The 21,779-nt window shown below is 43.9% G+C and overlaps 1 protein-coding gene across 7 annotated transcripts; it reads right to left on the bottom strand.

Annotated features, from left to right (window-relative positions):
• Window positions 1-508: 508 nt before the first annotated feature.
• Window positions 509-18,047, bottom strand: LOC136550085 (uncharacterized). 7 transcript variants are annotated; one of them, XM_066541540.1, is made up of 18 exons: window positions 17,655-18,044; window positions 16,955-17,566; window positions 16,321-16,506; window positions 16,149-16,243; window positions 15,296-15,542; window positions 15,139-15,190; window positions 7,853-12,931; window positions 7,252-7,749; window positions 6,734-7,150; window positions 6,293-6,664; window positions 5,809-6,153; window positions 5,115-5,702; window positions 4,686-4,817; window positions 4,065-4,580; window positions 3,537-3,959; window positions 2,854-3,429; window positions 2,095-2,700; window positions 510-1,753 (listed from the first exon to the last, which is right to left on the bottom strand). In XM_066541540.1, exons 5-18 carry the CDS (start codon window positions 15,449-15,451, stop codon window positions 870-872), a joined length of 10,644 nt encoding a protein of 3,547 aa, XP_066397637.1. In that variant the 5' UTR covers window positions 15,452-15,542; window positions 16,149-16,243; window positions 16,321-16,506; window positions 16,955-17,566; window positions 17,655-18,044; the 3' UTR covers window positions 510-869. The 7 variants fall into 7 exon arrangements, with proteins under 7 accessions (XP_066397642.1, XP_066397641.1, XP_066397640.1 ...); XM_066541545.1 differs by having other exon boundaries at window positions 509-1,753; window positions 3,537-3,884; window positions 4,077-4,580; window positions 16,955-18,047; XM_066541544.1 differs by having other exon boundaries at window positions 509-1,753; window positions 3,537-3,884; window positions 16,955-18,046.
• Between the last annotated feature and the right edge of the window lie 3,732 nt (window positions 18,048-21,779).

The raw sequence follows: 21,779 nt of genomic DNA, 5'->3' as shown, positions 1-21,779 counted from the left end.
TTTTCTATGCATCTAGATATACATTATGTCTAGATATATAGTAAAAGCTATGTAAAAAAAGCTAAAACCGACTTATGGTTTGGAATGGAGGGAGTATTATGCTAGAGGCCAGGCGCATGCATCAACTAAACGATACCTGAAGCTTGCTGTTTCGAAAGGGTAGAGTGCAGATGAATTGTATGGATACCACCACCACCACCCCTGTTACACACATGCTAGGTCAGTGCAAACCAACAGCACCCAGACTTGTGTTTCAACCAGGTCCTTGTATTGTATGCCAGGTACTGATTCTTTCAGATCTGTTCACGCACACTTCATCTCACTGAATTATTGACGACTATAGTTTTTTCTGCGAATATGCCTGGGCACATATTTCATTAAGAGAAGGAAGCGTGACCACACACATCCAAACTAGAGAAGGGCTTGGACAACTATACTTCATAACTGAAAGCATCATTATTTTCAAATGGTAGCTACAGAACTACTAACAGTTGCAGAGAACAGTGTGAATACTGAATACACACTGATTATTGGGCTGTTAAAAACATATAAGTGCTAATATACAAGAATGGCGACATCATTGCATTCTCACTCATTGTTCAAAATCAGGGTAAAAATGTACATGGACAAGAACACAAGAATATATACGTAAAGTGCAATACAGGGACATCAACCCAAGGATGGCAGCAGAGCTGACCTTATTAGACTCACAACGGATAAGCACATAAGAAAAAAAGGATAAATTGAAAAGAGATGAATTCACAAAATACTTGCTCTTGCTTGGCTTTTATTCAGTAGTGCATTCCAACATAATGTGTTGGTCGATGAACCATAACACAGAGGTTTATCAATTACCAGGGCTTAGTTTTTCAAGTCTCAGGCTTGGTGGGATCAGTTGAGTCATCTAATCTGCTGGAGTCATTGTCCTTGTTCCGAATACCAGGAGAAGATTGCTCAACAGATTTATTTGAAGCTTCTGCCTGAGATTGGCTACTGTTGTTCTGATAGCTATTTAATGGAAGGCCTCCTTTGCTAGGATGCCCAATTTCTAAGCTTGGTGCGTCAGTTTCATGACCTTGGGTCTTGTCTTCAGACTGTAGCTGCACCTTGGATTCTTCAGAAGATCTTGAGCTGTACTCGGATTTACTAACAGCTTTGCCATCACCTGGTGCATCCTCAGTTGAGTTGGGGGCATCTTTTGTGTTCTTGCCTAGCTGCTGAAATACTGAGGCTTGTTTTCCTGATTGATCTAAAGTTTCAACTTGAGATATTCTGTTGTTCTTCAGATTGGTATTTTCTGAATCCTCAATGTCTTCTAGCTCAGCAGTTTCAATCTCATTTGGTTTACTTTGTTCAGCTTGCTTCTCATTACCCTCTCGCGGTGCAACAACAGCTTGGTCAGCCAGTTGTTGGTTCTCTGGTTCTTCACTTGATTCCCCCTTAAGCTTTGAAGGTGGTTCTTGGAGTTCCTCAAATGCTCTCGGTATGTTAGACCTTACTGTTCCATCAGCTTCTTTGTTGTTATCTTTAAATGATTGAGTACCAAACTGGTCAACTTGCTGCGACTTGGATTCTTCATTGGTTGATGCTCCTTCGAGGTTCCTTCCGGAGTTTACTCCTTTGGAGTCTGCACTCTCAGATTGCTCAACTACTTGGTTGGATGAAAGATCGCCATTTGGTAGGGTGTTGACTTGATCTTGAGTCGTAGTAGTTTTCCCATTACTCAAAACATCAAATGAAGCTCCTTTTGAACCTATTATTTCAATAGTGGTCTTGTAAGTGGTAAGGATCAACACTTTCCCCAAATTATATATATAGCTCTATGCTTGAGATGGAATGGATTCAGGGAGAAGGAATTTGTTATTTAGGAGCCTGAACAAGCAAGATCCTTACATGATCACTAGGTCTGTCTGGACAAATTTCTAGAAAGATTTTGTTGCGGATGATCTAAAATGATTCTGGAAGGTGCAATGACAGTCAATACAAACACGAAACTTGTGGCGGAAATAGTTTTTTTTTAGTATTCCTTTTCTCACTAAGTCAGAAAAACAATGCAACTCTAGTCAACTAAGAGGAAACAGACCAAGATATTACCTGATACAGGAAGTTTTTCTTCTGCTGGGGCAGCTTCGCCTTGTGTTTGCGAGGAACCAAGTTGAGTGCCTGGAGAAGATGCTAGGTACCCTGTCGGTGCCTTGGCTGCTTGACCAGTTGATTTAGCCTTGCTCAAGGCATCAAATGATACATCTTGAGTTGCTGCAGGTAATTGTGTTTGTGTCCCAGGCTTAGGAGAATAATTTTCTGCAGGCCCTTCACCAATTGAAGGGACAACATCACCAAGGGTTGGTGCTAAATCAGACCCAGACTCCGAAATATTTGCTTGGCTAGATGGAAATGTGGTTGTCTTTTCATCAACGTTAGTTCGATATGGATCAAAAGTTTGTCCTTCACGTGGTTCAGAAGAACTTTCCCGAGGAGGCTCATCAATGTGACCATCATCAGGAGTACTTTCCTGAAATTTCCTTGATGCAACCTGAGCACCTGGGAATGAAGGTTTATCTGTCTCTGGAACAGGTTTAATGGCTTGTTGATGAGTTATTGTTTGCATGTCCTCGGCTTGATCAGCTGCAGTAACAATAGTGTCTTCTTTTGTTGGCTCAGTAGAGAAAGGGGTCTGTACGGTTCGAGAAGAATTTGGACCTGTAATATGAGGAACAACCTTATTAGCAGCAGAACTATGCATAAAGAATATCAACCTAAAATTAATAGTCGGGTGAATTTCTGTTCATCGGGAATTCAGCCTACCCCAACTTGCTTGGGACTAAAAGGCTTTGTTGTTGGGAATTGCCTCACCTGGTTCAGTAGCTTCAGGAGCATCGGATGGTGCTGCTGAGTTCATCGCAGGTGTCACGGTTTGATCAGTTGAGGCTTGTTTTGGTGACTCGATATTTCCAGAGTCTTGTGAACCCTTAGAAGTTGGTGCTTGTGTTGCTGCAGGAGGTTCTGCCTCTTGCTTCTCCATAGAGCTTGTGGCTGGCATACCAGCACCACTAAGAAGAGCATCACCACCAATTTGTGCTGAATCAGGCCCAGTGCTTGAAGTTTGTGCCTGGCTAGATGGAAGTGTCCTCTTCTCATATACAATGGCACTATGCACTTTAGGGGTAGATCCTTCAGAAGCACGTCCAGCACGAGAGGTGTCTTCTTGGCTAGCAATAAGTGGGCTTCCCAAATTTCTCATCTGACCATCGTCAGGAGAAGATTCCTGGTCTCTTGATAAAGCGCCACTAGCATCTGGTGTTGAGCTTGTGACCTGACGGGTAACATTTGTCAGTGGTACACTGGTTTGATCAGCAGTGGCAGCATCCGTATCTTCTTCACTTGGTTCAGCAGAGGCAAATGATTTTGAGGCATTGGCAGATTTTTTATCTGAAATGAAAAGAGTAGTTCTATTTTAGTATCCCCTTTTTTTTTCTACTAAACCGGAAAAAAGGTGCACCTTTAGTTAACCAACAGGAAAGGTACTAAAACATTACCTGATACAGCAAATTTTTGTTCTGCTGGGGCAGCTTCACCTTGTGTTTGTGAGGAACCAAGCTGAGTTTCTGGAGAAGATGCTTGGTACCCTGTTGGTGGCTTCTCTCCTTGCCGAGTTGACTTAGCCTTGCTCGAGGCATACGGTGATACATCTAGAGTTGGTGCAGGTAGTTTTGTCTGTGCTCCAGGGTTAGGAGAATAAGTTTCCACTGGCCCATCATCTGGAGTACTTTCCTGAAATTTCCTTGATGCATCCTGAGTACCTGGGAATGGAGGTTTAGCTGTGTCTGGAGCAGGTGTAATGGTTTGTTGATGAGTTATTGTTTGCATGTCCTCGGCTTGATCAGCTGCAGTAACAACAGTGTCTTGTTTTGTTGGCTCAGTAAAGAGAGGGGACTGTACGTATTGAGAAGAATTTGTACCTGTAATGTGAGAAACAACCCTATTATTAGCAGAAGAACTATGCACACCGAACATTGAGCTGAAATAATCGCCGGGTAATTTCTGTTCATCTGGGATTGTCTCACCTGGTTCAGTACCTTGTGGAGCACCTGTTGGTGCTGCAGAGTTTATCGCAGGTGCCACAATTTGATCAGTTGAGGCTTGTCTTGGTGACTTAATATTTCCAGAGGAATCATTCTGGGAAAATGCAGTGTCTTGTAGACCCTGAGAAGTTGGTGCTTGAGTTGCTGCAGGAGGTTGTGCTTCTTGATTCTGTACAGATCTTGTAGGCAGCATATCCCCACGGGTTGGTGTTGAGTTAGGCTCATTGACTGAAGTTTGTGTTGTCTCCTTATCAACAACAGCACTGCGCACTCCAGGAGTAGGTCCGTCACGTATGTCAGAAGGAAGCACAGCATGAGAGGGTTGCTGATATTTCTGTAAAGCCTCTCTTGAATCTGGTGGTGGTGCCTTGGCTTGATGTCGAACAGTTGTCTCTGGACCTTGTGTTACATTTGGTTGATCACCTGCAGCAGTATTTGCTTCTTCTTTCCTTGGTTCAGTGGAGGAAGGGCGTTCTGTAGTATGTGCGGGTTCTTGATCTGAAATAAAGGAAATTGACCTCAGTATGCTCAGAACTATTTATCTTGGCCACGAAGAAGGTAAAGTTTTAGTTAATTCTAAAGAGAAAACAACAACAGCATTACCAGATAGAGCAGATTTCTGTTCACCTGGGGTGGCTTTGCCCTGTGGGATACCATTCTGGGTGTCTGGAACAGATTCTAGGTCCACTGTAGATGTTGTGGAAGCTTGCTGTGGTGGCTGGACTGAATTTGTACCTGTAATTTGAAGACAGTGGCCTCACCACTTGTATCAATTTCAAAAACTTAAGCTCTATGGCTCAGATGGTGTGGGTTCAAATCGTTGAATGAGAAGGGTATCAGTGTATCACCACTTAGGAGTCAGAACAGTGAATCTCTTACACGATGAATATCTATAGTTTAACATTATTTCCCAAATGATTTTGCCCACAGGTCCGCAACAGAATGCTAAAGAATTATGAAGTAAACTTTTTGCCTATAGTAGTGAAGCACACCTATGTGGACTCAATTATTGCTAATTAGAGATTTCCTCACCTGGTACAGTACCTAGGGGAGCAACTGAAGGTAAAGATGGGCTCATTGTAGGTGCCATGGCTTGATCAGTTGAAACATGTCCTGGCGACTCGATTTTTTCTAAGGAATCAGTAAGTACATTCTGGGCAGATGCAGAGTCCTGCAGATCCTGTGTTTCTGGCAAAGAACCTGCTGCTGGCATGTCACTGCTGCTAAGACGACCATCAGCACTGATTGATGTTGAACCAGGTCCAGTTTTTGAAGTTTCTGCTTCGCTAGATCCAAGCGTTGTCTCCTTATCAACAACATCACTGTGGGCTTCAGGGCTACGTCCTTGGGGTGACTCAGAAACATGCCTATCAGGAGAAACTTGCCCCTGGCTTGGAAGTTTCTCATCAATGTGATCATCCTCGGTACTTTTCTGAGTTTTACTTGAAGCATCAGGAGTACCCGAGAAGGGAGTTTTTGCTTTGTCTGCAGCAGTTGTCATGTAATTTTGATCAACTGTTCTTTCAAGTGTGCTGGTTTGATCTGTTGGAGCAACAACAGTGTCTTCTTTTGTTGGTTCAGTAGAGAAAGACGTCTGCACAGAATGGACAGAATCTTGACCTGAAATGGAAGATAAACTTTACTAGTGGCAGGACAGTTGGTTTGAAGGGTATAACTACTAGAATGCGCACTGTTTGTCCAGTCAGTACTGGAAAGAACTTCATACCTGACGGAGAAAACTTTTGTTTAACCGCAACTTGATCTGGTGCAGCACCATGTTGTGTGTCCGGAGCTGAAACTGGGACTGCTGCAGCAGGTTTGCCTTCTTGAACAACAGAGGGTGGTTTGGATGACTTTTTCTCACCTGAGTCATCAGCAGGTTCATCTTCCTGAAGTTTCCCTAAAGGACCCTGAGAGGATGGTGCAGAAAATTTTACTTGTCTCCCAGGAGTTGTTTGGGAGTCCGTGGTTTGATCAGGTGCAGCAACAATGACATCTTTATTTCTCGGATCAGTAGTGGAATCTAACTGTGTGGAAGGAGCTAAATCTCCATTCTCCTTGCTCCTTGGCTCTGAAATATGGGAAACAAACTTACAAGTGGATTAACTGTGTTTTTAAGGGTATTCCTGCTGCAGTTAATTAACTATAACTATGCCCTACTAGAGTATGAATCATTTGTCAAAACTCCATATGTGAAAGAACTTCATTACCTGGTGGAACAAACTTCTGTTCATCAACGTATAATTCATTTGGTACACTACCAAGCTGTATGCCTGAAGCTGATGCTTTTGAAGGTTTGCCTTCTTGAATAGCAGAGGATGGTCTTGAAGGTTTAGCTTTGCCCAAGTTATCACCAGGTATATTTTCCTGAACCTTCTCTGAAGGATGTTCGGTAGACAATATGTCTTGTTGGTCAAGAGTTGTTTGCAAGTCCTTGGCTTGATCACGTACAGCAACCATAGGATCTCCTTTACTTGGATCAGTAGAGGAAATTAGCATAGCTGAAGGAGATGAATCTCTAATCTCCTCATTCCTTGGACCAAGAGAGAAAGCTGGTTGTGCAGGATCAGCAGAACCTTGACCTGAAAGTTTGATATTAATAGTGAGTTTTGTCACGGCCTATAGCTAGTGCACTATATGGCAATAGTTACCTGATGAGGCAGATTTTTGCTCAGCAAGCGCTGCTTCACCAGGTGCACTACTAGGTGTCATGTCACGAGCATCTGGAGTTGCTGATGGTTTCACTGACTGAACATTTTCCAGCTCAGTGTGGAAGGAGTCTCTAGCCACACTAGGTGACGGTGCTTGAGTTGCAGGGGTTAGTTCTTCCCCTTCAACTGATAACGGTCTTCTGGCAGGTTCAATGGTACCAGTACGGTGAACATCGTCATGGCTAGCTGTATTATTAAGTGTGTCTTCTGATGTCAGAGCCTGTTTTCTGTCTGGTATGTCTTGTCGACCAATGATTGTTGGCTGTGCCGTGGTCTGTTCAGCAGTGGGAATAACAGTTTGCTCTTTCCTAGGTTCACCAGAGACCGACTCTTCTGAAGAATGAGGTGATTCTTCATCTAAAATGGAGAAAGCAATGTAAGGTGTAGCAGGATTTTTTATTTTTGGTGGAATGGAATCAACAATATGGTTTTCTCTCATGTAAAGAGAAACTAATTACCTGACAGGGCAAATTTCTTTTCAGCAGGACCTACTTCGCCTGGTTTGAAAGGAGATCTGACATGAGAACCTTGTTTTCCACTTGAAACCAATGGAGTAATTGACTCAACAGTCTGTTGACCATCGGGGGTGACTTCATGAACATCTGCCGAGGAAAGTTGGGTATCTGACGTTGGAAAAACTCTTGCGCCTTGTGGAGATTTCATTTCTTCTTGACCAGGGATTGCTTCTGATGCATGTGAAACATGTTCTTGATTTGGAACAAATGGTTTTCCTGAGTCATCAGTGCCGCGGTTATCAGGAGTTACCTCCTGGATTTTCCCTATAACACCCTGGGTATCTGGGGTTCGAATTGCTATTGTGCTCGGTGCAGGTGGTCTGGCCTGTTGCCGAAAAATCATTTGCGGCGCATTAGTATAATTAGCTGCAGAAACATTACTGTCTGCCTTTATTGGTTCAACAGGGGAAGGATGTTGTGCAGCACGAGCTGATCCTTTATCTAAAATCCACAAAGCAAACTGTCACTTTTGAGGAACTATTCATGATGCAAGTTTTCTCTAGGCTAGTCAGCAGTTAGTTTTTATACAAAAGAAATCAGTTACCTGACGGAGTGGATTTCTGTTCTGAATGGGCTACTCCAGCTGGTACGATGTCAGCACGTTGGGGATCCGCTGATGTTGGGCCAACTGCAGGCACTGTTGCTTCTTGATCAGTTACAGTTGGTTTTGCCAATTCAGCTTTTCCTGAGTCACCAGTATGTACATATTGGAATGAATCAGAGTCATGTGGAGTCTCAACAGTTGGCTGTACTTGAATTGATGCAGGTCGCGGTGTCTGGTGATCATGTAAAGATCCTGTGACAACCTCATCACCACTAGCATGATCTGTTGCTGTCTTTTCATCAATAGCTGCATCATGAGTTGACAAACTGGCATCATAAACATCTTCGTGGATTGTGGCAGGATCTCGAGTAGCTTTTGCACCCTCTAATCTTTGGCCCTCAGGCGCGCTGACAAGCTCACCGGCTTCATGACTATCAGGAGTTCTTCTCAGGGTAGGTGCTGAATCAGGACGAGCAGCTGTAATTGGTGCTTGCATTTGTTTTGGTTTCCCCACTCTTTCACCAATGTTGGACTGCTCAGTAAATTTGTCACTGATAGTGGAACCATCAGCTCTGGCAGCTTCTGGGAGTGATGGTGCAGCACGTCCAACATCAGATGCTTCTGCAACAATTGGTACAGGTGGTTCGACCCTTTGCTCACCAGATTGTTTGGCCATCTGGTTGACACTCTGTGAACTTGGAGTTGCTTCTTGACTCATCGGTCTTGTCTTTTGATCATTGTTAGAAGACTTGGCTGCCTCATCATCACTATAATCAGTAATTACACCAAGTAAGGGAGTAGCCGTGCGTTGCCATTGATCAATGGTGAATGATTTGCTAGGCAAATCCCCATCAGGAACTGCTCTTTGTAATGGTTCAGAGGCAGGTTGCACTTGGGATGTTGGTTCTTTGCTTGATAGAGATGAAGCCACTTTCTGATCATCGACAGTGTATTTTTTATATTGCTCTTCTGCACTGTGACCATCATGAATATCTGCTCTGGCTGGATCATCTCTAGCTTTTTTTGCTTCTGATATTTGTCCACCAGGTGTACTGATAAGCTCTAAATGACCAATTTCATGACCTTCAGGAGTTCCTCTCTTAGTAGGTTCTGAAGCAGGATGAGCATCTGGACTTGATGTTTGCATTCGTGTTGGTTCTCCAACGCTTTGATCAATAATTGACTGCATGGCAAACTTATCATCGATAGTGGCACGATTATCCATGGAAGCTCCTGGAAATGATGGTGAAGCATGTTGAACATCAGATATTTCTGCTTCTATTGGTACGGGTGGTTCTGCTCTTTGCTCATCAGATTTTTGCTGAGTCATTGGTGTTGGCTTCTCATCAACGGTCGACTTGGCCACCTCATCACCGGAACTACTAGCCACATCATGTAATGGTGCAGATGAAAGTTGCCATTGATAAATGGTGGATGGTTTGCTAGACAAATCTCTGTGGAGAGCTGCATCATACGATGGTTCAGAGGGAGGTTGGACTTGGGAAGTTAGTTCTCTAGTCGAAAGAGGCGGTGCCACTTTCTGGTCATCAGTGGTGTCTTTTCTAGATGGCTGTTCAGCACTGAAGTCACCATGACTTTTTACTCTTGCTGGTTCTGAAGCATCTAATTTCTCAACAAAAGTAGTTGGAGCATCAGAAGCTTGTTGATGCTTTCGTATAGAACCATCTGCTTTCTCACCAGCTGGGATGGTTTGAGCTTGCTCCTGACTGTCTTGTGCCACCAGAGGCTTCTTCTGGTAAATAGAGGACGTCTTCTCCTCCTTAACAGAGCCAGGGCCTTTAGCTTCTTCATAGGCACCTCTAGATTTCTTGGAAGTGTCAAGAACATCTGGAGACTGTATTGTATCACCAGTTGCACCACGAACATCTTCAGCTGCTGCCTGTCTTGATGGAGCACTTGCTTTCCAATGATCAGAAACTTGCTCTCCGGCTGTACCTGCCCATTTTTCCAACATTTGTTGTCGGTCAGGAACATCTTCTCTACCTTTCATCCCTTTGTCCCAAGTATCTTCCACTTCTGCATGCCTTGGAGTAGGAGCAGGTTGTTGAGAGTACATAGGTTTTGCACTAGATGGTGTAGACTCAGCAACCTTTGCTTCTTTGAAGGTATCTTTAGCCACATCATAAGCTGACAAATTGGCGTCATGAACATCTTCATGGACTGTGGCTTGATCCTGTCTAATTTTTGCAGCCTCTGATATATGTCCATCAGGTGTGCTGAAAAGCTCTGAATCAACGATTTCATGACCATCAGGAGTTTCTCTCTTGGTATGTGCTGGAGCAGAATATGGAGTTGGTAGCATTTTTGTTGGTTCTCCAACTCTTTCATCAATAATCGACTGCCTACCAAACTTATCGTCACTAGTGGCATGACGAGCTGTGACACCAGGTGTCTCTGCTCCAATTTCACCATCACCAGAACTAGAAGCTATGTCATTTAGTGGTACAGTTGCACGCTGCCATTGTTCAATGGTGGATGGTTTGGTAGATAAACCTCCACGGGAAGCTACTTCTTGTAAGGATTCAGAGGCAGGTTGAACTCGAGAAGTTGGTTCATTGCTCAATAGAGGTGGCACCACTGTCTGTTCATTGGTTATTTCTTCTTTGGTAGACAAACCTTTAGCTGCTGGTGGGTCCTTAGCATCTTTAACTTCTGTTTGCCTTGGAGGAGGAAAAGGAGCTCGCGGTGTGTACACGGGTTTTGCACTTGTTGGTGTAGAGTCAGGAAGTTTTGTTTCTTCAAAGATATTTTTATCACCATCAGGTGCAATTTGCCATGACACAGAAGCAGTGTTGGCAACTTGTATGTCTTCTTCATCATAAGGATATCTCTTTTGGAATGATGTATCTGACCTAGAAGAATCCTCGACCTTTTGTCTTCGTGGAGAAACAGGTGATCTCCAAGCATCTAAAGGCTGCTCAGTTGATGCTACTTCATCGGCAGTCTTTGATTCTTCAGAGGTGTCATTATCATCTTGGGCAGCTTTCTTGTTAGGTGTTGGCGCAGTCCCTCTTGGTTGCTTGCTGGCATCTTCAGCAGTTGGATATCTTGCTTTGGATGGAGGAGTCTGATATCTTGTTTCTTTGAAGGTGTCATCAATTGTTTGTTGCTTCCGTGAAGGAGCATCGGCCCTCTCAAAATATGAAGGTTGCACTTGGAATGACGAAGACTCAGAAACTTTTGTTTCTTCTTTGACATCTCCAGCATCATGGTCTGTCATTTGCCATGGGGTAGAAATTTTGTCTTTAGCTTGCTTGGAAGTATCTTGAGCTCCAGGATATCTCGTTTCAAATGGTGCAGGAGCATGACGAGCACCATCTAAATCTTGTCTTGGGAGAGACGATTGAGAAGTATATGAAAATCTCTCACTGGATATAGTGGAATCTGGAGCCTGTGATTCATCAAATATCTCCCTAGCATCTTGAGGTTCTCCCTGCCTTGGTACAAAACCATGGTCTCTAGGTTGCTTGCTGGTATCTTGACCACCTGGATACGCTGCTTGGGATGAAATTCTCCTGCGAGCATCTTTAGCTGCAGCTTCCCTTGATGGAGTAACACCATGTTCTTGTGTAGAAGGGGGCAGTAAAGCACCTCCCTGATCAGAAGATGCATAATCCTCAAGTTGAGACAAGACATCTTGACTCATTGGTTCTTGAGGAACAGAATGTGAGGTTGCCTGTTCTGAATCTTGTGATGGATACTGCTGCACATCTTTTCTTGGTTTTCCTTGTTGAGTAGACACTAAATGATCAGCATCATCATGCTTTAGGTCATTTAATCCAGTTTTAGCAGAATGCCACTTCTCAACCTGCTGCCTATGATGAACATCAGTTGTGTGGAGCTTGCTAGCAGAAGTATCTGTAGGTTCAAGTTCTGGTGGAGTACGGCCAGAATATGGAACTGATTCTTTGAACCGAGAATCAACACTGGTGCCTGTGCTGTCACTCTTGTAGAAATCAGATGCAGTGGGTTGGTCAGGCTCTTCTCTGGCTGATATAGAACTGGTTTTAGTATAACCAGTGCCAATGTTGGACCCAGGGAATGCATCCAATGTTTCTGAAGTTTTTCGTGTAGTAGGTTCAATATATGGTGTATCTGCATCAGTATGGCTTGGGTAGTGATCAAACACATCAAGGTCACTAGAAACATCCTTGGATGAGCTTGATTCGAGGATCGAAGCATCTTTGGTGCTCGACTTGGCTGCATCAGTTATTGGGGGCTTCTTGGCAGTGGTTGGGGAAGTAGCATGTTTAGTGCTTTGGACAGGAATAGAGTGTTTTTTAGAAGTGACAGGAGTACTTTGAACTGAGGGTGGTGGTTGAGGGTTAGTAAAGATGGTAGTTTCCTTGCTTTGGACAGCTGAAGTTTTATCAGCAGCAGTACTATGGCTTGAGGATATCAGTAATTCATCAGGGGAAGTATCACTAGGAAGAGGTTTCTTTGTTTGAGGAACTATGGAAGATGATGACACGGTATCAGTAGGAGGAACCAATATTGTCCGAGGCTCTGTTCTGATCTGCTTTCTAGGGTCTAGCTGAATTGAGTCAGCAGAGGTTCTAGGATCCTCCTCCTGCTGCTGCTGCTTCTTGAGTTCTTCTTGTTTGTTCTGCTCCTCCACCCTCTTCATATACCTCAGTACTTTCTTCCAAGAATCCCGATCAGAAATAGCATCCCACCACCTCCTTACATTTTTCCTCGAATCATAAAGGTAAAGAAACTTGTTAGACGCTTTGATATAGTGGGAGTTTGGCAGGAGAACAAGGTCGGCAAGAGTGAACTTGTTTCCAACTAGGAATTCACTGTCACTGAGCCTTTGCTCATAAACGTCCAGAACCTCTTCTAGCTTCCTTGTATGAATGTCAATATCATCATCTTCTTCTTCACCCAGGGGAAAGGCCAAATGACAAAACAAGGCCCGGCTTGGAGGGTTGAAAGCATGCTCCTCGTTGTGGAGCCATTGCTCAACTGAAGCCCTCTCAAGGGTATCCTTCCCAAGGAGGAATGGATATCCTTGATGTTCGTACTTTTCTGCTATATAACGGCAGATTTCTCTGGATTCTGAAAATAGAAGGCAGAACCATCAGCTTTAAGTGAAGCACATGTTTACATTTTTTATGAAGGCTGACCTTCAATATTGCAAGTAAAGTACAGAGTGGTTCTTATCACTTGAAGAATGTATTACAACTCTCAAAAGAAGTTTGAATAAATGAGCGCATAAAATTTAAATTCCATTTCAGTACTGCTGATTTTCTGAACCCGCTTTTCTGTTGACTGGCAAGAAATGGATCCCTAACACTTCATGTATATCACTATCACCTAATAAGAGCTAACTATTATGAGCAGTTCATCATGAATTCATTCCCTCCCCTATATTTGTATGTTTACAACTATAGTTTTGTTTCTAAAATCCTAAGTGCTGTCAATTCGCAACTGGAGAATACTGCTAAAAGTTTCCTTCTGACTTCAGCAAATGAAGACTCAACTTTTACGGCATTCGTGGGGATGTGCACATTGTTACTGAAAACATATTGTGTCCTGGGATGCCAAAGTGTAACATGTTGCTAGTCTAAGTCTATCCATAACTCCACACACTAAAAGCAATATCCTAATATTTGCATGTTAATCGAAAAAAGGAAGATACAATGTTTTACATTTTGTGACAAGGAAACAGTATCATATTACAGTTCGACCAAGACCCGGTTCACCTGAGTACTTGGTGGGAGGAGACTGTGCCCAAGGTCGCAAAAGAAGAAAGGAAGCGTTTTAATGGATGGTGATCTACACATGCTGGAATCTATGGAAGGAAAGAAACCGAAGAATCTTCAATAATACCCAGGAATCGGCTTCACAGGTTGCTTCGAGAATTAAGGAGGACATTGAGCAAAGGAGAAGGGCTTTAGAAAGGGGGGCCTAGCAAGCCGGTGTTTGTTCGGCATCCGGGCTGTGCTTCTGCGTGTTTGCCAATTCTTTTTTTCCTTTGCTTTCAAAATCGTTTGGACTTAAACCTGTGCATAAACTCTCTTTTATTCTACCTTAATTGAGAGGCAGAGCTCCTGCCATTCGTTTCAAAAAAAAAAACAGTATCATATTAGTTATACACTTTGTTGGCACATATTTTATTTTAATCCTACAGCATCCAACTGCATGTCCGCATATAAGACAACAAAAAAGATTAACACTTTTGAATATAATATATTTTTACCTTTTAGGAAATTGTAGAGCTAAGTTAATGCAAACTTGCCAGTTGTTCTACATGATCAAAATATATTAAGCTATTGTCATTCAGCTGCTATTCACAAGTATATGCCCAAATTTGAAATCTCGAAAGAACAAAATGATGATATAATCAGGCAATATTATCTACTCACTCCGTTTCAAATTGTAAGTCATTTTAGCTTTGTCCTAAGTCAAACTTGTTTAACTTTAACCAAGTATATCAATACATTAACATCTACAATATCATAGATGCACTATCAAGATATATTTCATAATGTATCTAATGAAACTAGTTTGACATTATAGATGTTTTTGTATTTTTCTATAAACTTGGTCAAAGTTAGAGAAATTTGACTTAGGACATAATTTGGAATGGAGTATAGGATATACAAATGTATTGTCAAATTTCATTCACAACTGAAGGCCAATTCTTATGCCCTCTCAGAGTTGCATCCATGTGTTTACACGTTACTGATTTCATTGCTGGCCAATGTTTGCCGCAAAGGAACATTTAAGTAAAGCTTGCATGGATCCAGCTTATAAACAAGTTCAGTAAAGCTTTTTATGGACAAATGCTAGTTACTGATAGTGACTTAGTGCATTGGTTAATTTTCTGCCACCAAGCATTATTTTAGAGAACTGACTGGCACACACTTTGAACAAGCAAGATACTAACTACAATATCAAAATGATTGGCACACACTTCGTACATGATATGATGAAAACCCCTCTCCTTTTTTGGTGAACAAGAAGGCTCAAGAATATATTTTTAAGTGAGAAATGCCAATAAGTTAATAGATTGGTCTAAATTTATGCCAGGCTAGCCATATATACAACCTTCTGACAATTTCTTAGCGATAACTAATAAACAACCTACCTCCTAGTACCAAGCTAACTTGCCTTTTTTTTAACGAATGCAAACTTGAATATTATCCATCTGTAGAAAATATAAGCTCCAGTGTTCGAGGAAAAAAAATGAAAATATAAGCTCCAAGGAATGAAGGTCCGACATGGAATGGTAAGTTATTTTGCCAAAAATGAAGTATTACCTTCTAGAAATGTAGGGCCATCATAGAATGGAACTGGAGCATGTGATGATGCCTGCAGTAAGCAGAGAATGAAAATACAATAAGAAGATTAATTGCTCACATCTTCGAACATATTCTTCCTGCCACAAAAATTACTAGAATTGGAGACTCCAAGTACCTGCAGTCTGAGTAAACTCTTGTAAGAGGCTGTGTGAGTCTCAAACTTGACATCCTTCTCATAAAGGCATGCAAGCACCCTTGAAACATCTGGTAAGATAAAAGATTTCTCATGATAAACCTGCACAATTGGTGCTCCAATACCGAGCCCCACCATGGTGGCATGAACATAGGTTACAATGCTGAAATGGTGTGAAAGTAAACATATAACTTCCTCGTTCTCAAATATATAAGGTTCCCTGCCTCTCCTGTCAAGCAAAGAGAAGATGCTTAAAGTGTGAACAGAAAAGGAAACCAATGGAGGATGAGAACAGAACAGAATTATATAGATAAAAGAGGTAAGAGAAAAATAAAGAGAAAAGCAAAAGCTAAAGCAAATAAAATCTGAGTGGGTAGCAGTTGACCTTTAAGCTATGGCACAACCCCTCTTCTTAATATGTTCTGTACCATCGAATTTTACTGCTAAGAAATTTATATATGGTCAATATTTTCAGGAACCTGATCATAGGGCACCCTATAATTAACTAATTACTGTCAAAACTATGTAAAGATCGATGAAGTAATAGAAAATCTGCATCTTATCTAAAAATATTAGTTTGGTAAACCAAAGGAGTGTATTACAGCACACACTAAATGAAATTGGCCACTTATGGACGATGTAATGTTTCTTCTATGAAATAAAAAGAGTGCTCTATTTCATCAATTAAAAAGAACTATGAGCGGCCTCACAAGATTATAGAACAATTAATGTATGTTGTGTCATCATCTACAAGAAGTTTTATCTGAAATTCGGGCAGCATGCACAACCTCAGCAGTAAAGTGTAGAGAACTATAATAAAATCCTGGAGGCATACCTTATAAACAATGCAATCAGAGGACAGATGCGAAGAGCTAAAGATTAAAGGCACTGATCTCTCAGCTGCATAACCACTTTATTCATTCCTTGGACCTTTCATTAGAGGACAAGGACTATTATGGGAGCAGAAAAGTAATGCTAATAATGCAAGTTTAGTATCAGAAGCATACCTCTAAGAATACAACCACCCATCGAACAAGATGGATGAGCGTCATTTCATGCCAATACAAAAATATATCATGTATCTCGATTCTCACAGCAGTGCAGGAACAAAATCTGGGCACAAGAGAGCTTGCAACTTTACTCATCTTCATTCAGAGTAGAATTGAGCAGCAGGTGCCTTGTTCAGCATGACACTGCATGAGGGACTAAGGTATTGCAGCCTTTTCCTTCTCAAAAGCAAATGAATGATAAAGAACAACATAACGTGGGCATCTCAAACAGTACAATTAATAGCATGCCCAGAACGAATGCAGGGCATTCAAATTTGTAGACAGCATGTTAAAAAATAAATGGACTGCAGAAGAATCATAACACACCGAGAATTAAGATTATTCTTTCAGCTATTAAAGGATCACAACCTGCTAAAAAACAACTGTTTACAATTTAGAAGAATTATGTTCCTACATTACATATAGCTATGTTGCACGGATACAGATACGCGTATCGGTATCGGAAGGATACGGATACGCGGATACGGCAATTTCCTAAGAAACCCGATACGTGGATACGTTTTACTGTTTTTTAATAAATATAGATAATAGCGCATATTAAAATTGTGAAAGAGTGAAAGCAGTAAATTACCTTGCAATAGCAATTACCAGCCAAAGCAAAGACCGGAACTCCGGAAGCATCTCTATTCTTCAATTGCCCATTCTCGAGTTCTCCAAGACTCCAAGTCCAGAATTTGCACAGAAAAACCAAGTAACCAACTATCAATCAATTTATTACTAAAACTTGACTACTTGAGTATTCAGTAATCAGTAGTAGTTCAGTACATCACCTTGTACTACTCTTGGGCACTGACAGTAAATGGGGATTAGTACCCCTGGCTCAGTTTCAACTCTTGGGCTCTTGGTGAAGCTCAATGACAGCCATATCTCATATCTCATATGTAGACTAGCAAATTCAAGTACACTGACAGTAGTGCTGCCGCCCAGATCTGGAAGAGTTAACAAAGCAAATTCGGCATCTCATTCGCAGCATAACCCAATGCCACTATTTTTGTACAGCCACTTCGGGCAAAGGCTTTCTCAAAGCGTCCGTAAATGTTACTGAAAAAGGAGCAAGGAATCTGGCAAAGGGCTAAGCCATTTCGATCGCTCTCCATAATCAGGGTATCAACAGGTCTGGTGCTGCGCCAACTGCTCATCCAAGATTTCAACATAACTGAAACAACAGAAAACTCGAGATCTCCTGGCCAAAAGTATGAAACAAATCGCATCTAGAACATGTGGTCCTTGTCCTTCCCACCAAACAGAAACGAATGAGGCAAGGGACTCACCAGGAAGTTGTGGTACACGAACGCGCGGGGCTCCCACGACAGCACCTCCGTCCACGGCTCCCCCTTCTCCCCACGCATCTCTAGCCCCCTACAGCACGCAAGCACGAGCGACCACGCGTAAGCACCTCAGAGGAGTAAGCATCTCAGGGTAAAACCGCGCGGTAGAGAGATCGTGGGGGGGGGGGTGCGGAAACGCACGAGTCGAAGGTGGATCTGCGGAAGTGCGGGCGCGCGAGCCCCCGCGGCCCTCGGATGCCCCGGGCAGCGATAGCGCGCCGAGCGCCAGGAGCAGGAGCAGCGCCGCCACGACCGCCATCGACGGCCTCCCGCCGCGCTTCCCCATTTACTGTCAGTGCCATGCGGCGTGGGGAGCAAAGAATCAAGCATAGATGGAGAAGAAGAGGGAAGGGGATTACCTCACGGATCCACGTCACAGGGCGCCAGGGCGGAGACGAGTAGGGACGGAGGCGAGCGGAGGCGGAGGTTCGTCGCTGGCGGCCGGCGAGCGGAGGCGGAGGCTCGTCGCTGGCAGCCGGCGAGTAGGGATGGAGGCTCGTCGCCGGCGAGCAGAGGCGGAGGCGGAGGCGGAGGCTCGTCGCCGGTGGCTGGCGGCCGGCGAGCGGGGTTGCGGCGCGACGCGCGGGCGCAGCCGTGTGGCTGTCTCCGTGCGGGACTGCGGGAATGCGACTGCGGGCGTCGGGGCAGAGGGGGGCTTCTACTGGGCTGGGCCGTATCGGAACGAAGGATACGTGTCCAGTGACGTATCCGATTATCACGAAAATAATACAAAATCGGATACTCGAAGGATACGTATCCTAAGTGTATCGGACACGTATCCGTATCCGATACGTATCGGATACGCGATACGTGGCTTCAGGGAAGTATCCGTGTAACATAGACATATAGTATGAAACCCAGAAGTAACCGGGCAGCCGGAGGCTCCCACATGAGTGGGGTCTGGGGAAGGGAAAAACCGAGGCAAGCCTTCCCCCCACAAAATCTGCGGAGAGGCTGTTTCGAACCCGCGACCTGGTGACTCAGTGAGACAGCTCTCACCACTGCACCAGGCCTGCCCTTCAAAACCCAGAAGTAACAAGTACAAAAAAGTTATGACAATTTCTGGTGTACAGCCTTAAAAATTGTCCGTTTAAGTAAACTGCAGCAGTTCTTAATCAATATTGTACTGGCATTGGAGCCTGGAATACCAAGGAACTGGCACTGATCATTGCTCAGAACATCATGTCCATCAGAGTGAGTGGAACTGTTGACATTTTCACCATTACAGTGTCTCCTCGTTACAGAATTTTTCTCATTATGCTATCCCTCATTTTTCATCAACCTGTCCCATTGGCTGACAAGAAGAGAAAACCTCCATTCGTTTATGTAAGTTAGCCTTAGTTCATTAACATGAACCTCCCCCTCCAGGCCTGAAATGAGTTTATAACATTTCAGAGAAGTGATTCAGTTGATCAGGATTTTCCGGTGATTAGTTCTTCAGAAGTGCAGCAAACTCTGCATGGGTACTGGTTGCTGTTGTAAAAGCCATAGACTCAGTCCCTGCAAAGTTAACCACGGATCAAAAAAAAAAAAAAGTTTCTGCAAAGGATGCTCGCTATATATGTGGTCATTGGTGTAAAGTACTACAGTGTACCTGGATCAGCCCAGGAGTCACAAAATCATACATAGACAAACCTTCATGCTTCCTGACCCCCGGAGGAAACAAGCCCATGCCTGCCCCAGTAGGCAGAACCAACCCCCAACGAAGAACATAAAGCACCTTTCGAACGATTTCCGTGGAAGCATGGAACCAATAAGAATAAAAGACACTGCATCCCAAAGACAGCAGTGAGCCAGAAACTAACCTCCGCAACTTATCAGTATCAGTAGAATGTAGTGGAGCCGCTGTCTAGGCAGACTAGGCAGAGCAAGAGAGTATATCTCGCTCAGCTTGTCGGAGTCGTCGCCGGGGCGCATGGGGCCACGCCCATGTACGGGAGCCCCATTGGACGACACCGCGGCGTCCACGGAAGCGGATCAGCGTTTCACGAGCTGCGAATCAAACCAGGAGGAGCACAGTATGGCGGCGACGCGAGAAGCGAGCCCGAGACTTGCAGGCGACGAGAGGTCCGAACACCTCTGGGCTCTGGCACGGGCGCACGGCATCGTGGCGGCAGGGGGGAGAGGATTAAGAGAGCAAGCTGGGGAGCTCGCTGGAGGCGAGGAACAGGAGTTACAGAAGAACATCGTGTATCGCAGAGGCAAGAGACGGGCGAGGAGGAACTGAGGAAGTAGTCTACGGTTGATTTAATCGCCGGAGACGGCGACGGCGGCGAGAGGGGATTGACCGGAGTGCAGGGAGAAATTGTGCGAGGGGCCGATAGGAGGGTCCGGGCGTAACCGGGCCGGTGGGCCCGGCCGACTGCTTCCTGCGAATTTTTTTTTTAATTTTAACACTTTTTTTAACTAATTTTTAATCTAACACGGTCGGGTTTTTTTTAAAAAAACTAACATTTTTAGCCACGCCTATTACCCTGGCGTGGCCAAATACCTGTGCCGCGCTATGCATGGTGGCGCGGCAGCGGGCTGACGTGACGACGACCGGAATCGCGACCGGTGACGTGGCTCTGCCGCGCCACCGATCTTGGCGCTGTAGTGCCATGCCCTGATCCGTGGCGCGGTAGAGCCGAATAAAACTCCCGCGGCCAGTCTCGCTGTCCGAGCAGCAAGGCCGCCTAGCCGCGCGCGCCCGTGTCCGCCCACGCCACAAACGCCGGCAGCCTGCCTCCTGCCCAGCCCTCCATTGCCGCCTTCATTCCTTCCCTTCCATTCCCCGGCCGCCTCCCTCCCTCCTCATCCTCATTCAAGGTAATGACGCATATTTTATTTTCGTTTGAATGGTGGATAGGATATTATTTATGGAAGTTAAGGTTAGGAGAAAAATTATATTTGAGAACTATGGTGTACGGTTTGAAGGAAGATATTAGTTTGATTTTATCAATGTTAAGATTAATTGTTTAGTTAGAAGTATGTTTACCATGTATTTTTTTTGTTGCTATAATTGTCGGTTATATTATTTTAGTTGTATTGTAAGTAATTGCACGAAAGAGGGAATATGGACCTGACTACGTCAACCTTTTCGTTAAACATCACAAAGACAAGATGCGTGAGTTTGCTAGACAGCGCGGTATTTGTAACCCGATCGACGTTGGATTTGTCAAATGGGGATTGGAGAGACGGATGATATTAGAGGAGGAGAGGGCAAGAAAGGAGACAAGAGAGGAGACAAGAGTACAGATACAGGTCTTGAACAAGCATGTTGTTTCATTATGTGGCAGTAAGTGCTTGAAATCCTTTTTTCGTTGCCTGATTTTAAATGTAATATAGTCGCATTGCTAACTGATTGCATTTTATATATGAAGAGATTGGATGCAGTGAGGACCATATTGCAGAGGTGGCTCGTGCAGGGTACGAAGAAAAAAAGTTAGATGAGCACAGAAAGCGAGCTGGTCGCATCGTTGAATCACCGATTGTGTTGTCCGATGAGGGAGACGAGGATGAGGACGACACTGCCAGACTCAGCGAGCTCATCACTCTAGCAGAGACGGGATTACAGGTGAAGGAGGCTGAAGACGACATTGCCAGACTGAGCGAGCTCATCGCTCTAGCAGAGGCGGGCTTGCAGGCGGAGGAGGATGACGACGCGTTCTTCACTCAGGCCGTAGAGGCCGCAGATGAAGCGAATGCAGCTTACTACATGCGAAAGGCAGATCAAGGTAATGCAGGTGAGCCTAGCCACAGCAAGAGGGTTGTGGTTGAGGATGGGTACTCGAACGACGAGTTGCTTACTCAGTATGTTTCTGACTGAGGGTTTTTGATTGCGCCGTCTATTAGTTCTATGCTTTATTAATGATCAATATAGCTATGTAGTAGAAATTCCATTGTGTTATCTTATATTCTATTTAAACTACTGATGTATTGTACCCATGTATCATGTACTCGGATTACCCATGATCGATCTTAAGTGATCACATCTGTTTGTATCACATGTTCAAAATTTCTAAAACAAACGTAATCGAGTGAAATTATCTCGAATACAGCGCCTTAGCCTACTGGTTTGGCCACGCC

This window comes from Miscanthus floridulus, chromosome 4 (assembly GCF_019320115.1).
Source record: "Miscanthus floridulus cultivar M001 chromosome 4, ASM1932011v1, whole genome shotgun sequence".
Lineage (NCBI taxonomy): Eukaryota > Viridiplantae > Streptophyta > Magnoliopsida > Poales > Poaceae > Miscanthus > Miscanthus floridulus.
This window is presented reverse-complemented; position numbering and strand designations above follow the sequence as displayed.